Consider the following 17,709-nt stretch of genomic DNA (forward strand, 5'->3'; position numbering starts at 1 on the left):
ATAAACATGGCTAAATACAACTAAATGTAAATGTGACAGAATGGACATTATAAATAATTACACCCCCCCTCCTTTTCTTTCTTTACTTACTTCTGTTTTTCTATGTTGACTGTGCTCTTAAGCTGCACATCTCTTGCTGAGATGCACTGTACTGCAGTTACAACGGTTCGCCACCAGTGGGCACATAGAGCACAGTGAGCAGCACTCCTGACTCAGCGAGCCAACGGCAATTTAGCGCAGTAACGGCTGGTCAGCATCGCTCTTGTCCTTAACAGGTAAATGTCAATTAGCGCTGCTATTTGTGTTGACAGTCTCTTGTGGGGGGAGTGAGTTGGAGTTGAGTGGCGAGATATATGTGTGGAAGTTTTGAGTGCACAATTCTTAGACTTATATTGTAAATATTTGTTTTTGAGTTGAGCCAACGGCAATTCAGCATAGTAACGGCTGGTCAGCGGAGGCGCTCACTGTTGCTCTGGTTTCTTAATAGTGTTCATCAAAATAAAAGGACCTGCGAAAAACCAGTGTGCAACATAAATAAACATAACTAAATGTGATAAAATGCACCTAAATGTGAATAAAAGTGACTAAATGTTAAAAATGGCTAAATGTTAATAAATGTGGCTAAATGTGACTAAACATGAAGTTCTTTACTTATGCAAGACAGTTCCTTTTTGCGACCATGTATCACACCTTTGAGGAGGAGCTCCTTAACCACTGTCTCAGCTTTGGTCTGGTCCATGTCCACCACAGCCACTTTGGCACCAGCCTCACCCAGGGCATGAGCAAAACCCCGGCCAATGCCCTGCCCGCCACCTGTCACGTAGGCCACCTTCCCATCCAGACGCATCCGATCAAGGATGAAACGGCCTTTGACACCTCGAAAGACTTCATCGTCCGTAATGTCATCCTAATGGACAAGATCTAACACTCAGCCATACTCAGAGATAACCATACCAAGAGGAAGGTGTCAGCAAGTTTCAACTGTACCTGAGAGAGCAAATGTGTTGAGGTCAGAGAGACACGCCTGATAAGACTGATGCCATCTCTGAGAGGGATGATGACCTTTCAAACACAAAGGGTAACGTTAACATTAAAAGGGATTAGGAATCAAAAACCCAAATGTAGTCAGAGAAGTACCTGCTCTACCCGGGGATCATTCGCAATAAACTGGTTGAAATCTCGGAGAGCCAGGCCGTTGCTATCCGTAGTGTCTTTAAGATAAACCCTTGCTTTGAAGAGTGAGTTATCTACACATATAACCCCTTGCGGTCTCAACAAGTTATTGTCCATAATAAAGTTGTAGTAAGTGATATAATTATTCTTGTCTGCATCAATGAAGACCATGTCGAATTGGTCACCGGTGGCGGCCAGTTCCTGAAAAAAAAAAAAAAAGGGACGTGACATAATTACAAAACTTGCAAATGTGCACTAAAATGTCGGCTAATAAGTGACCAGTTACTAACTGACTGGTTATGAAAACAAACTGACACAAACAGTGACAGCAAAAGTAAAGAGGTGAAGAAGTGCAGCGGGTCAATCTGTACCAGGTCACCTTCCAGAACATGTCAAATATTTTCTTTGTTTTCAAATAAGAAGATTATTTTGAAATATACAAAACATATGTTTGTTTGTTTTTTTGTCTCAATGGACTGTCACAGTTTTCTTGCAAACATGCTAATTTCTTTAATTTGACAGCAGTTGTGTGTATAGTCAACCGATAGTGGATGGACCTTTGCCACAGATTGTGCTGAATCTACACACCAGCGACTGTCTCTAGAGTCTAGAGGTAAAAAGCACAAACCACATATGAGGGGTCATTTTATCATATGTACACTGAAGTTGCTTAATTTCCTACGTTTTGAAATCACGTTTTGCTTTTCTTTGTAAATGTTGACCTTAGGTTTCGGCATCTCTGTGGGATACCTTTGTAGCCTTCTCATGGTATTTATACATTACAGCCATAGAATGTGGACCAAAGACAAACACAACCTCTGAGTTGAATGGTTTTTGAACCCAAACTTGGATGTGATACATCTGACTAAAAACGTGAGATCACAAATGTCTTTGCCAGCACAGAGTTAGTGCATTTTAGTTGATGCAATGCAGTGCCGTGTGTATTCACATTAATATATTTGCAACTGCAAATAAATATTATGCAACACATTGCCAATGTGCGTGAACTAATTGCTAATATGGGAGCTGAAGTACAACATGCACACTGCCAGTCTGTAAATAGGCCTCTGTCAAATGGATGAAAACAAATCAAACTAAATAACAAAAGGTAAATGCAGATGTTAACTAGGGGTGCAATGATATTTCTCAAGTCAGCTGAGTAAGTGAATTTTATATTAAGGTAAGTTGAGTTTTTCCACTTATGTTCTATTCAGGCATTTCATATATACCGTATGGAGAACTTGGTTATCTCCATGTACCAGGGCAGCTTTGCTCTACAAAAATGATACCTGAAGAATGTTGTCATGATTTGTGGTCGATTGTGGTGAGAAAGAACGCTGAGACTCAGGTTGAAGAAGATGAAGGTTTAATGTAGAAAACAGCTCAACGGACCAGATGCAAGCAGCTCGGGGGAAACAGACAGGCGACGTGACATTAGGGAGGCTAACAACACTTGACGAGGATCCGACAAGAGAGACAGACAACAGGTGGACTTAAATACACAGGGAGGGTAATCGGGGAATGAGACACACCTGGGAAGCAATCAACAGTGAAGACAGGACAGGGACAGGACTAAACACAGAAAACCTAAAAAAAAATAACTACACAGAAAAAATAGAACACAACATATGTATTCTAATTGCTTAATTGAATTTAATACGTCACCTGGAATTGTGAGGACGTCACACCATCCAGATTAACATGTTCATTTATAGCTAAAGGTTATTAAAGTTAACTATCAATGTCTAAGATAATTTTAGCAAGGACATGCAGTCTAAATAAGACCAGTTCTCTACATATATTCAGGGCTAAATAAGGACATGATCTTAAACCAAAAATAAAAGTATGCCCATGATATTAGAGAAATACACGGCTCACAAAATAAAGGGAACACTTAACAAAACAATGTAACTCAGTCACACCTTTGTAGAATCAATGCCACCAGTTAGATAGTAACACTTATTGTGAATCGATTTCACCTGCTGCTGTGCAAATGGAACAAAAACAGGTGGAAATGAAAGGCAATTCACAAGAGAACTCCTATAAAAGCCTGATTTTGCAGGTGGTAACTACAGATAATTTCTCTCTTCTTATCCTTTCTTATCCTTTCAATGCTGTCACTCATCAAGGGATCATAAGGTGTTTTTTACAGCCCACTGAAGTTGCTTAAGCAGTGCATCTAATCTAAGATGGAACATTAATGTGAGTGGTGGCGAGAAGATTTGCTGTGTCTCTCAGCACAGTGTCTAAAGCCCAAAACATGGATTAAGTAACAGGAGACTGGCCAGTAAAACTAGAGACAAGAACAAGATCCATGCAAAAAACAGCTATGTCTTACCAATAATCAGATACCCTGCAGGAATAATTAGCTGGCCAATGGAAGAGATGAAGGGCAATGGAAGATGGATGTTAAGACTCGGAAGCTACTAACCATGCATGGAGGGTTCCACCCCAAATCCAGCACCCTGAGACTGTACACGAGCCGTAAGGAAGGAGGCAGAGGACTAGTGAGTGTGAGAGCGACTGACCAGGAACATCAGCGAATGTCTCAGACAATGGGGAACAGAGGACAAGGTGCTGGAGGAACCATCATGGGAGGACAAGCCCCTACATGGGATGTACCACCGACAAATAACTGAAGTGGCTGATAGCAGGAAATCCTATCAATGGCTGAAAAAAGCTGGACTCAAGGACAGCATAGAGGCCCTCATCCTGGCTGCACAGGAACAGGCCCTAAACACCAGAGCAATAGAGGCTCCGGTTTACCACAAGGAGGCCCCTGAGACAGTCCAGCACATAACAGCAGGGTGCAAGATGCTGGCAGGGAAAGCGTACATGGAACGACATAACCAAGTGGCAGGCATAGTGTACAGAAACATCTATGCAGAATATGGACTGGAAGCCCCGAGATCAAAGTGGGGAACACCCCAAAGGTGGTGGAGAATGACCGAGCTAAGATCCTGTGGGACTTCCAGATCCAGACAGACAAGATGGTAATGGAGAACCAACCAGACATTGTGGTAGATGTAGCAATACCAAGTGATTACAACATCAGGAAAAAGGAGAAACTGGAAATATACCAGGGCCTCAGAGAGAAACTGGAGAAGACCTGGAAGGTGAAGACCACAGTGGTGCCTGTGGTCATCAGGGCCCTCGGTGCCGACACCCCTAAACTGGAGGTTTGGGAGTGACTGCCCACTGTTGGAGCAGTGGCTAAAACAGATCCCAGGAACAACATCAGACATCTCAGTCCAGAAATATGCAGTTCTAGGCGCAGCCAAGATACTGGAGGAACCCTCAAGCTTCCAGGCCTCTGGTAGAGAGAGAGAGACATATACAAAGGTCCATTTTATTCCTGGGAGGCTTACTGGAGAAACGATAATGGGTTTTACTTCCAGCGCCCACCGGAAGTAGCAGTATTTCACTGTAATTTGTAGGGCTTTTTGCTAGTCTATATTTATAATAGAAGTTACGTCTCTCTTTTCAGCTAAAATACAATATTTAGTAAAACTTGTTTACGGACACTACATCTGCTATCAGAGAGCTGCCCAGAACAGAAGATCGTAATTATGAGTTAAGTTTTGTAACGGGAGTTAGCAGCGCTACTAGCAGCTCGTTTTTCTGAAGAACTGACAATAATAAAGAAGAAAAAAGCAGAGAAGCTAGTCAGAGTATAAGCTGTCGTTAAGCACCAACAGTGCTTAGAGAAGTATTCGAGAAATCAGAACTACATAAAATTAGCTTGGTGTGATGTGAATTTTATTTTTTCTTTGAATTAAAAAAAAATCATAAAGGTCATGATCTGATTCATTATCATTATGTTTGGGTCAGCAACTGGTGTGGAACACCAGTTAAGGGGTTAAATTGATAATTTGTGTTTTTTCATCTCAATCAATTCCACTGTGTCATTAATGTTTTTTAATTAGTTTATTTGAGATGTAGGATGTTATTTTAGTATTCCCTTTAATTTGTGAGTAGTGTATTGCATACACTTTGACACTATAGTAAATCAATACTGCATCTATTAACAGCAGAACTTAAATAAAGAAAAATGAAAGGACCCTAACTGTCTGAAAGAGTCTGAAAGAGAGTCATCCAAGGCTAGTCACACTATTTGCTTCCAAAAGTTCAGTCACAAAGCAAATCCTGCTGGTGACCCTTGCTTTATTTACTTGGTTTGTAGTGTGCAAGATGTTCTCAGTGCTGAGATGGAACATTGATCTCAGTTTGTTCTCAAATATGTCTCTCCAACAAGAAACAATATGGTATTATTCTCTATTGCTTCTCATGATTTCTGAATTGACTGATTTCATACTGCACAAACCAGGTGGGACCTTGCTGATGTGCACAAGCCCACATTGACTACCTGAAGGGAAAAGTAACTGCACCACAAGATTCTGCAGCTAGTAGACCAAATGGTTTCTGTATTACTTTTGGTTTCCTACTTCTTTCACAATATTGTCTTGGTGTGTTATTGGCTCAGATTGGCCTTTAGCTGTTGAACAGCCCCAAATTTGTCACCAAATAACTGGTTCACAGAGTTCGTGATTGATTCAATATCTGCTAAATGCTAAGGTCCACTGGCTGGGAAATAAGGCCAAAACATCATCTATTCACCACCATACATGATAGTTGGAAGGAAAAGCCCGCTGGACGGACCACTTACCCCATTTAACAAACACTCACAGAGCACCTAACTTCAAGTTGTCACCGCAACATGAAGTAGAAAACATATGGAAAACAGATGGATATCAAAAAAAATCCTTAAGTGTGCAAAATGTCAGCATTTTAGGGATATTTGGAAATTAGAAGCATAATAGAAGAAAAATAGACTTGAATTGCATGGACAAAAACAAACATTTTCTTTCAGCCACTGGTCAGTAAAATAATTTTAAGTGTTAAGATGCAGTTAGTCAACGTGGGCCGCAACACTGTTCATCCCCTCTTCACTGGCATATTGCATTCAGCACAGCTGCAGACCTAGATCTGCATACCTGCGTACCGTATTAACAAAACAAAAACTCCATCATGGACCTCTACATGTTGCAATGCAGGAGGAGAGTGCTCCACATCATGAAAGATTCCACTCATCCTGCACACAGACGGTTCCATCTTCTTCCCTCAGACAGGAGGCTGAGGAGCATCCAGAGCAAGACCAAAAGGCTGAAAATCAGTTTCCTCCCTGCAGCCACCAGACTGCTGAACTTCAGCTGCACTTAATTCATTTACACAGTTTGAGAAAGACTGTGTCACACAATAATCTTTCTCGTTGCAGAATGATGGGTTTCAAATTGTTTGGAAAGGTTCTTTAGGTCCAGGTTTATTAGCCATGAACAATTGATTCTCTAAGGTGATCTCTCTCCTCCCTGGCAATATGTTAATATAGACTTGTTTGCTCTAAAGCAGCCAACTGTCAATACCTCCCCCTTTTTATAAAGGTGGTCAAGTGTCTTGAAGAACACTTGGATGGTACTTCCCATGTTAAGTCATATGGTAAATAGCCTGTACTTGTGTTGCGCTTACCAAGTCCAGAGGACTCCAAAGCGCTTTACACTACATTCAGTCATTCACACATCCATGCAGACTTTCACACAGACAGTGGTGAGTATTACATTGTAGGGGCAATCTGACAGCACTGGCGCCACTGGGCAGACAAGCCAGGTAAAGTGTCTTGCTCAAGGACACCACTGATTGCGGGACAAACCCCTACCACAATCATCAGATGGTACCAGCAAGGTACTTAACTGTTCTTATCCCATGACCAGTGATAGAAACATTGTTGTGTCCACACATCATAAAAATCTGGACCATAGAGTCATTGGTAACACTTTATTTGAAGGGGGGTGAATAAGACTGTCATGACACTTTCATTAACATGACATAACACCTGTCATGAACCTGAATAAGCCTTCATGAATAGTTATGACTGTTGTCATAAAGTGTCATTCGGTAAATTATGACACTTTTAATACAAAGTTGACATTATTCAAAATGTCTTTGTTATGACAACTTGACATTAACCAATAAATCATTACTGTTTAAACTTTACCTTTAATAACATAAAGTTACCTAATATTTATAGGGAAATCAGTAATGCTTTTATAACAAATTTATATCAGTAATGATTTCTTGGTTAATGTCAAGTTGTCATAACAACGACATTTTGAATAATGTCAACTTTGTATTAAAAGCGTCATAATTTACCAAATGACACTTTATGACAACAGTCATAAATATTCATGAAGGCTTATTCATGAACATGACAGGTGTTATGTCATGTTTATGACAGTGTCATGACAGTCTTATTCACCCCCCTTCAAATAAAGTATTACCCTTCAGGCTGCAGTGTGAACGCAGCCTTAGATCACTCTGACACCAACTGTCTCTCACCTTAAGGGTCTCCATGGCAGATCCAATCTTGACAGTTATCTTTTTACCATGTGGAGACTTTTCAAAGATGGGCTGAGAGAATTCTTTAAGGTACGGTTCTAGCTCACAGGCCACCAGGCAGCCATCTTCTGGAAGCCCCTCTGCCATGGACAGAGCTCCATAACCGGTGAACATCCCAATCTCCAGGACCCTCTTGGCTTGACTCATGTGGATCAGCATCTTAAGGGCCTGACCTGCCAAAAAGCACACCCACTATCATATCATGATGAAACACATAACAGATGAAATGTAATAATAATAAAGGTGCATATAAATGTCCCACCCTCAACATGGCCAGTGATGCACTCCTTTGGAAGCCGGAACTTAGTCTTGCCCTCCTCAAACACTTGGTCCCAGTTGTGAGACATGGTCTTCCTACCAATAAGTACACATGACTGATTTTACATGTTGGGACACTGCTGTGTAAAAATATTCACACCCCTAGGACATTTTAACATTATATCATCTTACAACTACAAATGTCAAAGTATTTTATGCAACAGACAAACACGAAGGAGTGTATCATTTTGAGCTGCATGGAAATATACACATGGTTTTCAGCAAAAAAAAAAAAAAAAATTGAAAAATGTGCTTTGCATTTGCATCCAGTCTTCTTTAACACCTGTAAATAAAATCCAGACAAATGAGTTCAGAGTGCCCCTAGAAGGTGGTCAAAGCTAAAGACTGGTGGAGCTAAATAATAGGGAAATCCTGAATGAGGTTTTATTAACATAGATGGTCTGAATACAGATGAATGCAAGACTTTTCAGATTTTATTTATAAAAACTTTTGTAATAACATTTGTAAACCATGTGTAACCTGGTTGTACTTCTCTTTTGTTATGATTACACAAAATGTCTTTTTTGGGGGGTATTTGTATTGTTTCTTACCTGACTGAAACACCTGTCATTGTTTTAACCTGTTACTTTAAGATCGGAAGCCCCTCCTTTTTATTTCTTCTTCTGTGGTATTGTCTTTAAATTGTTTACGTCCCTTAGACCCTCCCCTTTTGTCATGTTGTCCTGTGGGAGAGGTGTGTGCTGTTTATTTTTCATCTAAATACATCCAGTTTATTTATAGATTTATTAAGTTAATTTTTGTTATGTACTTTTGTGTAGGACTTGGAGGAGGCAGCCTTTAACATGGTTGTTTTCTGTATGTTGTTGTCGTCAGAATAAACCGAGAATCATCCTTTTAAAGACAAACCGTGTCACAGCCTGATCACTCATAAAACCAGCACAACACAGAAAGGATCCGGTTACACATGTACCATTTTGATTGTCTACAATTTAATCTATTTTCATACTGTTGTGCCTTTTCACTTGTTTTTGTCGTTTCACTTTTCTGTTCTATCTTTGTGAAGCACTTTTTTATTTTTTACATGTGACGTGTTCTATGTTACAAAATGTTTTATGTTGGTCTTGAACACTGAATTTATAGATTCACATATTTCCATGTACATACTCAGGGTTTCCCCCAGAAAACTTGCTAAGTCCAGTGGTCGGGGTGCCAAGGCGGTCCACCGTGTTTTTGTATTAAAAGATGTTAAGGTGAAAGGAAATGTTAAAATATCACTCGGTAATTATACGTTACGGGAAAACATTGCCAGTGAAACACTACTTAAACCCACAACTAGTCTTAAAAACAACAAAAATACAATTAAAATGAAAATCAATTATTTGCACTTTTGTTTAATCCAAATTAAGTCAGCAGTTCCATCAGGCCCCCCAGGGCTTCAGGGGCCCCATAAATGCTAATATTTTAACACAGACAACAGATACATGAATGTAACACTTGTTTATTGAGATGATCAATGCTGCTAAATTTGATTCAATTTCAGCATATATGGATTAAAAGATTTTAAATTGTTTAACATTTAAATGTAAGAGTTTAAGTAGCTGGCAAGTTTACTTTGTAAAAGTTCAGAGAACAATATCCATAGTTAGATTGTTTAGTTACCATAGCAACAATCTGATGCTGTGAGTTTAATCTTTAAGTTTGAGCTCTGTTTGTTCACAAATACAATTTAGTAAACTGCAATTATAACTGACTGCTTTTTAGGTTGGTCAATTAAACTACTCCCCTTCTCTCAGATTAAGTCCAACACATCTGTCAGAGGTGCTGATGTTTTTAGGAACAAAAGGGGCTCCGAAATCAAATTCTGCTCCAGGCCTCATACAGCCTTGGACTGGCGCTGCATGATGAAGTAATCTGCTGCACTATGCAGAGATGCGCAACAAACAGGAGATTTAATTCAATGCTGCTAATGTGGCTTTAGTAGCTCTAACATTTTGTGTCTGTTGAGTTTTTAATAAGCGTCACAGAAACTATTCTGGTTGGTCGAGTTTATGGGACGAGTTTCTCAGATCTCTGCGCAGAGATAACTGTCTGACTAAGTGGATAAAGCATTTGATACGGTCTGATGCATTTTGTAACCGGAAAAATATTACTTAATATAAAATCAGTGTGATGCGTTACAGACAGGAGAGCGCGAAAGCTCCTCACCAGGCTGAACCTGCATGATCAGGTTAGCACTAGTTCATTAACTAACACACCGGCCAACCGGGAACACATGGATAAACTTTATCAGCGCAGGCAGAGCCGGGCGCTGGGCGGCGTGTTGAGATGGAAAAGCCACACAAAATTCTTTGTTCACAAATATAAATCATTCTCACCACTCGTTCAGCGCACCTCTGAAAGCTACAAGTTATTCCTGCAGTTCACATAGAGCTGCGCAACCAGAGCCAACCAGAGCTTGGTGTTTAAAGTCCTACCTTGATCAAAAAAAAAAAAACTCTGGAAAGAATCATAATTCCTCACAGGGGTTGATGTAAATATCCATACAGGTCAACCCGTGTCCAGTCTCAGTGAAAGGAAGCGCGCAGGATCCGCGCTGAGGTAAACTTAATCCATCTACTGCAGCGCGCAAAGCAACGTGCAGAGTCGCCAGCGGTGTGATTGGTCCGGCTTTAAATGCATAAACTATAAACCTATCTTCTATAAACATATCTTTTAGGAATAAATCTGCTCCGCCAGTGAAGCGCTCAGAGCAACAGAGACCCTTGCAATCCGGCTTAAAAAAGAAGAAGAAAAAAATGTATTTATTTTTTTTAATTATTATTTTCCTAAAAACATAAACAAGAAAGGCTTAGCCTGGCGGTGGCGCTAGTAAAGAATGGCGGGCCGCCAGGCCTATAATACACTGGGTGAAACCCTGATACTTGTTTATTAATTAATTAATGTTATTTCTTCAATTCATTTAATATTTCAGTCATATTTAAATTATTTATAATTTAACACGTGTTATGAAATTTGGCACTAATGATTTAATTTATATTTGCTAATCTTTAACACTGAGCTCCTTTAAATCTAGACTAAAAACCCACGTTTAGAGTTGCCTTTGAAGCATAATCGATTAAGAATTTAACAATGGCACTTGACTAAATGCAATGTTTCAATTGTTGATTCTATGCACAAGTTTGTGTTTTTATGATGTAGAGCACTTTGAAATGCCTTGTTGCTGAAATTTGCTATGTAAATAAAATTTGATTCATTGATTGAACATGGGAGTAGTTTGTCAACAAATTAACAATTTCTCCTTGGGGACCAATAAAATATAGTTTGATTCTGTTGCCATTAAAATATGCAAACATTTGTGATAATAACATAAAAAACTATGAAAGAGTTTCAGGGGTATGAACGCTTCAACAAGGGACTGTATTTCACACAATAAAACACTTTTATTTTCAGATGATTTAGTGGAGAGAAAAAAAGCAAAGTCATACTTATACAGCTCCGCCAGAGGTTCGCTCTCTTTGGTGGTAATTTTCTCCAGGTAGTTGTCCAGTCCACTGGCAATGTCGAGAGCCTTCTGCAGGTGGCTTTTCAGTTCCTCTGGAACGGTGGCACATGTTGAAGCTATGCCCTTAGCCTTTATCAACAGATCCACTATGACTTCCACAGGGGTGTCAGGAACTGGGAAAATCACAAGAGCATGTCAATTCAATTCAAAAATACTTTATTGATCCCAAAGAGAAATTAAATATATCAACTACCAGGAAATTACTTCTGCTCCATTCTGTAATTAATTTCTGTAGCCAAGCACAAAATAGTTTTCATTTGAACTTATTCAATAATAATCAACAAGTGTACATTAAATCAACCACGTAAATATGCCAGATTTAGGTACTAGAGTTAATTGTCATTTATAGTCCTCTGGCAGGTTGATGGTAAAAACAACAACAACAAAAAATCAACATATAGCACATAATTAACATAATTTACAACAATGTACAGAAATTAAATATTATGATGGTTAATGTAAAAAAAAGTCACACCCATGTAGACAAACGCAAAACAAGACATGATTTAAAACATGAATGTTGAAGTTTCAAAAGAAATATAAACATATATTTAAGTGATAGATAGATAGATAGATAGATAGATAGATAGATAGATAGATAGATAGATAGATAGATAGATAGATAGATAGATAGATAGATAGATAGATAGATTCAACTTTATTGTCATTGCACATGTTCCAAGCACAGGCAACGAAATCCAGTTTACATCCAGAAGTGCTTATTGAAATGGAAATATTGCATTTAAAGTGATCAGCCAAGCAACTGCAATAGCATCAATAGCAACTGCTACTGATATTTTACTCATCGTAAGAAGCTCCCTGGGATGAGACAGAAGGTTTCTACTTGAACACAGCCTGGATTCTCTCTGGACTAGGTAACAAAGTCTGACCACTCTCTCGCTACCTCCTTTAACCACTCTAACCTATCGGTACAAAAAAAATTGAGGAACGAACTTACCTTTGTCAGGCAGCATATTTACCGTTTATGGGCGGGACGTCGGTTTCTGCAGCTGACAACTATGGCGAGTTTACGTGCTGCTGGAGGTCCAGAAGTTTCGGTTAGATCATGCTACCCACAGAGGGAAGGGGGAGTGGCAGCTTGTCTCTGTTACCCAACACGTGAACAGCGCCATTATCCAACTCCGCGTGGCACGTGAACCGGGGACGGGGGACGATGGGAGCGGCTGAATGTAACCAGAGTTTGTGAGATAGAGCTCCGAAACCTTCAGGAGTCTCACGTGCTTTTGTAACAATTCTGTTGATATTATTTAGGCATATTTGATTAAATATTAAAGCTTAAAGAACAAACACAAACGGTAAAAGAGACATTTGTAGAGACGTTTAAGCTCTCAAATGTATAGAGAACAACAGCTGCCAAAAATTTGGTGCATGTCTTCCCCTTCTATCTCTGCCTTTACTCCTGTCCAGCAACTGTGGACTAAACAACAATATTTCCATAAAGAAAACCTTAAAAACATTAAACATGCAAGTTTTTGTATGTCAGTGATGTGCGGTCAGGGGAGAAAGGTGAGGCAGAGTCTCACCTGTGATCATGGAAGGATAATATATAATAAGATAATTTATATTGGTACTTTAAACCTGTGGTTTGTACAATAAAGTATTTATTTTTCATTTAGCTTAACCAGTTTTGTTCAGGTTTTCTTGAAAAAGCTGAATTTTCACAATTTCACATTCAAATGCTCGGAAGCGCATCTGGTGAGGCAGCAGCGAGCTGAGCCTCACCTTGGATTGCGCAACCTCTAACTGTGGTGGCTGCCATTCGATGAGAGCATGTTCCTCCTCTCTGTTCATTGCCAATAAAATGGTTAAAGACTTTTAATAAATGAACTGATTTTCCAATTATTTAGCTTATTTATATAATGTACAGTGTTTTTGAAGATAAAAACAATGATGAACAAGGTAGCAGCCTCACAATATCAAAGTCATACAGCGCTTAATTAAAACCAAAGTTAAGTTTATGAAGAAAAGCTTATTAAGTCGCATCAAACACCCTCCATCCAGTTATAAAATCATAAAAGTCACAATAAAATTGATAAAAATAACTACTTCTGAAAGCAATGTAAGTCTATTTATATGTGTACTGTATCAAACACTTGGATGTAATTTAAAACATACTAAAATGTCAGTATATTTAATAGTTTATTTCTCAAGTAGGTGTTAAGTGAATTTAAAAAAATTCTATTTTGAGCAGATATTTTAAAATATACACAAAATTTCTTTAAAAGCATATTGTTTCATTGGCACACTTGAGCATACACATTTTGTTGACTTAAAGTATATTTTTATTTAATATATTTCTTAAAAGTGTACTTTGGTACAATTTATTTAAGTGTGTCTAAAGTTATAATGTTCAAAATTGGTACAGCCATGCTGTTAGTGTATTTTGTATATATTTATAGGTAGTACACTTAATACTTAGTATACTACAATGTACTTTCACAAATGTGAGTAAATTTGAAATATACTAAAGCAGGGGTCACCAACTATAACTATTAAAACACCAAGCTCTGGTTGGCTCTGGTTGCGCAGCTCTATGTGAACTGCAGGAATAACTTGTAGCTTTCAGAGGTGCGCTGAACGAGTGGTGAGAATGATTTATATTTGTGAACAAAGAATTTTGTGTGGCTTTTCCATCTCAACACGCCGCCCAGCGCCCGGCTCTGCCTGCGCTGATAAAGTTTATCCATGTGTTCCCGGTTGGCCGGTGTGTTAGTTAATGAACTAGTGCTAACCTGATCATGCAGGTTCAGCCTGGTGAGGAGCTTTCACGCTCACCTGTCTGTAACGCATCACGCTGATTTTATATTATATTATTATTTTTAGTATTATTTTTCCGGTTACACAATGTATGAAACCGTATCAAATGCTTTGTCCACTTAATCAGACAGAGTTAATGTGCGCGGCTGAGATCTGAGAAACTCGTCCCATAAACTCGACCAACCAGAATAGCTTCTGTGATGCTTATTAAAAACTCAACAGACATGAAATGAAAGAGCTACTAAAGCCACATTAGCAGCATTGAATTAAATCTCCTGTTTGTTGCGCATCTCTGCATAGTGCAGCAGATTACCTCATCATGCAGCGCCAGTCCAAGGTTGTATGAGGCCTGGAGCAGAATTTGATTTCGGAGCCCCTTTTGTTCCTAAAAACATCAGCATCAATATACATTGTTCTGTAGAAGCATCATTGGGCTTTCGTCCTTTTGCATAGCTGATTAGCCACATTGTATAGCTATAGAAGTTACATTATTTTATTTATCCTGAGTCATGTTCAAGATGAGTGGGATGTCACAAATACATAGAAAAGACTAAAAGATAAAGACAATAATCAATGTAACAAAAAGCTAATAAAATACTGAAGACAAACAGTCTTGAGTATTTACTTCTGTATGGTAAAACAGAGGTCAAGGTCCTCTGATTTAGAGGTAGGGGATCTCCATCTATTTAGTCTGGATTCACCTGTTTGTAGATTTTTCTATAGTTTTCTTCTGCAAATAACCCTACTCCAAATTATTTGGAGAATATTCAGCTACTCTTTTTGTACAACATATCTGAAATATTTTAAGTAAGATGGAGTTTGGGAAACTGACATAACTAGCTAAATGGCTACTTAGCATGCTATCGGCTGGTGTTTGCAAAGCAGGCAATCGAGGAGCAACATTTATTTTGCTTTGTCGCTGATTATCTATCCTGTAACAGAAATAAGAAAGACTACATATCTTAGCTTCTGTGGAAGTGCTAACACTGTGCGTATGCCTTGTAGGCTCTGAATGAACCACACCAGTCCCTGTTTCCATTGGCTGCAGAGCTGGCTGTCATTATATAAAGGGCCTTCCCTCATCTGGTTGACATCATGTTATTGGCTTCCAGTTCAAACTTCTGTTTCCTGGTGCTTCACGCTCGGTAAGGCAGGCTTCATATCTCCTCATTAAGTGGTAATTTATTTCCGTTTTCTGTATAACAGCTGCGTATGAATGCATGCTTGAATGGTGCTCTAAATTACGCTCTAAACACAGTTACACACAAATAAATTATTTAAAAAAATTATACATTATGATTTCCGGATTCTTTTTTACATTATGTCTCTCATAGTGGACATGCACCTAAGATAAACATTTCAGACGCCTCCATGATTTCTAAGTGGGAGAACTTGCCACACTTCGAAATAAGAAACTTATTTTTCTTCACTGCAAGTTTCATTCTTATTTTTTTCATTAAAACAATTCTTCATCTACTGTCTCCGTCCATCTGCTTTTGGGTCCTCATACCAACACAACCTGACAGTAAAGTTATCAGTTAAAACCATACCACACTTTCAAGGTAAATTAAATGGAATTGGTTTAAAGCAGACTAAGAAGGACTGGTGTGAATGGAGTCTTAGGAATATCTTTGTTATCTTCTCTGTCAGACCTTTTTGCAGCAAACTTGAATATATTTCTGACAAAAGATATGTATTCACGACTCTAGAATGCAGAGGATCTTAATGTCTTTAAGTTGGATTAACCAGCGATGGTTACAAATTGTCCCTCAACTATTTATTATTTATAGTCTTAGTTAATCAGTGGGTGGTTTTGTTGTATTGGAACCATTGTCAGTTTGCCAGACAAATGTCTGGAGGCAGAAGAGAATCACACATTGTGCATTGACCAAATAATTCCTGTCTTTGAATAGCTCTTTTTGAACATGTTTAAAGTTTTAATCCCACCATGACTGCAATGAAATGGTAAATATTTTTGTATATTATGCCAGTGCCGGACATGTGCAGCCTTAGAGGGATTATCAGTCTTGTACAGTGTTAAAAATGTTCAGAAATTTCAGGTTCAAGATGCACTTACTGTTCCCTCTCATTGTTTCTGCTCAAGAAGAGATCCTCTTGTATATGGCAACTGTTTTTAATCATCCTTTCTGATTGAACTACAATGCTTTGTGACAGTATTCACATACCTCTTTAACCTTTTTCCATGTACTGCCACTTCACAACTTTAATTGCTAGCAGTGTTATTGATGCCCCTAAAACCTGCCTCCTGTCCAGGCACGTGCAGAAAGAGGGGGGGCTAAGAGGGCTTGAGCACTTGCCCCTTTTGCGCCTTGCCCCCAAGTGCCCTTTTGGTCAAATTTTTTATTTATTTTTTATTATTATTACCTAAGCCCTCTGACACATAATTACATGTACTGAAATTGTTTTGTTTTTTGTTGTTTTTTGTTGTTGTTGTATTTTTCAAGAAAAACAACATAATAAGCCCTCTGGCCACCTTGTTACCTTTGACCTTTTGCCCATGACGCATGACGCAGTTGCCTCTCGCGCAGTGAGATAAGGCAGCTAACTGGAACTCAACGTAGCGAACGTTCCAAATTACAGAACAGTTTTTGGTGAATTTAAAAAAAAAAAAACGTTTTTGGTGAATAAAGAGGAGTAGACTTGCTACTTGTCAGATGAGGGAAAACGTTGAAAGTATTGTTTCTGCTTCAGCACGGAGTCGCGGTTTAAGCAGAGAGGTAATGAAATACTACAGACACTGACAGTCTGCCTTTCTCTGAAGAACTACTGAGTGGGAGGAGACAGCCAGGTGAGGAAAAACTGTTCTTATCTATCGATTCGGTATTTTTATCAGACAGACATTAGGCTCTTGTTGATGTGCTATTAGCTAGCTGCTAGCTAACGACTTTGCTAACAAAGCTAGATAACTGAAAAGCTTCTTCCCTGTATCGTTAATGATAGCAGTCATTCTTTAGTGTCGCTTATGCAATACGGGGCACATCGCCCGTCCAAAACCGATCATCTCCATAATGGATATATGTTCGAACTTCTAATTTCCTTTGCTGCATAATGTACATTGCATTTATTCTAGCGTTAGGTAAATGTATCTTGAAGGAGAATAGCACTTAAATAAAAGACCAACAAGGATATTCATTTAGAATTAAAAATAACTCACCCTGAACTACCATGATAGATATAATTTATGTAATAATCAATCAAGCTGCTCCTGTCCAATAAAAGTGTCATTAATGAAAGGGAAAAAACTAAATCCAGACTTTAAGTAAGTTCAGGGTCTGGTTCACAGAGTATGAAGTTAATTTTGTTTCACAATTATCCAATGAAAAACAAAAAAAAAACCTCAGTTAAGTAAAATAAAATTGTAATCAAAACATTTGTAATTGTAATGATTTCTTTTTTAAAACTAAAATTAAATAACTCATTTTTGGCTCATGAACTTAAGTTATTTG

At 38.6% G+C, this 17,709-nt stretch overlaps 1 protein-coding gene across 1 annotated transcript; it reads right to left on the minus strand.

The window, feature by feature from the left end:
- Positions 1–616: 616 nt before the first annotated feature.
- Positions 617–12,595, minus strand: LOC106938932 (O-methyltransferase MdmC-like). Its single transcript, XM_015021143.1, has 7 exons — positions 12,423–12,595; positions 11,388–11,577; positions 7,886–7,977; positions 7,564–7,796; positions 1,138–1,374; positions 988–1,062; positions 617–907 (listed from the first exon to the last, which is right to left on the minus strand). Exons 1-7 carry the CDS (start codon positions 12,436–12,438, stop codon positions 632–634), a joined length of 1,119 nt encoding a protein of 372 aa, XP_014876629.1. The 5' UTR covers positions 12,439–12,595; the 3' UTR covers positions 617–631.
- Between the last annotated feature and the right edge of the window lie 5,114 nt (positions 12,596–17,709).

The sequence above is a fragment of the Poecilia latipinna genome, unplaced genomic scaffold (assembly GCF_001443285.1).
Source record: "Poecilia latipinna isolate Pla-1442-1.1 unplaced genomic scaffold, P_latipinna-1.0 Scaffold2731, whole genome shotgun sequence".
NCBI lineage: Eukaryota > Metazoa > Chordata > Actinopteri > Cyprinodontiformes > Poeciliidae > Poecilia > Poecilia latipinna.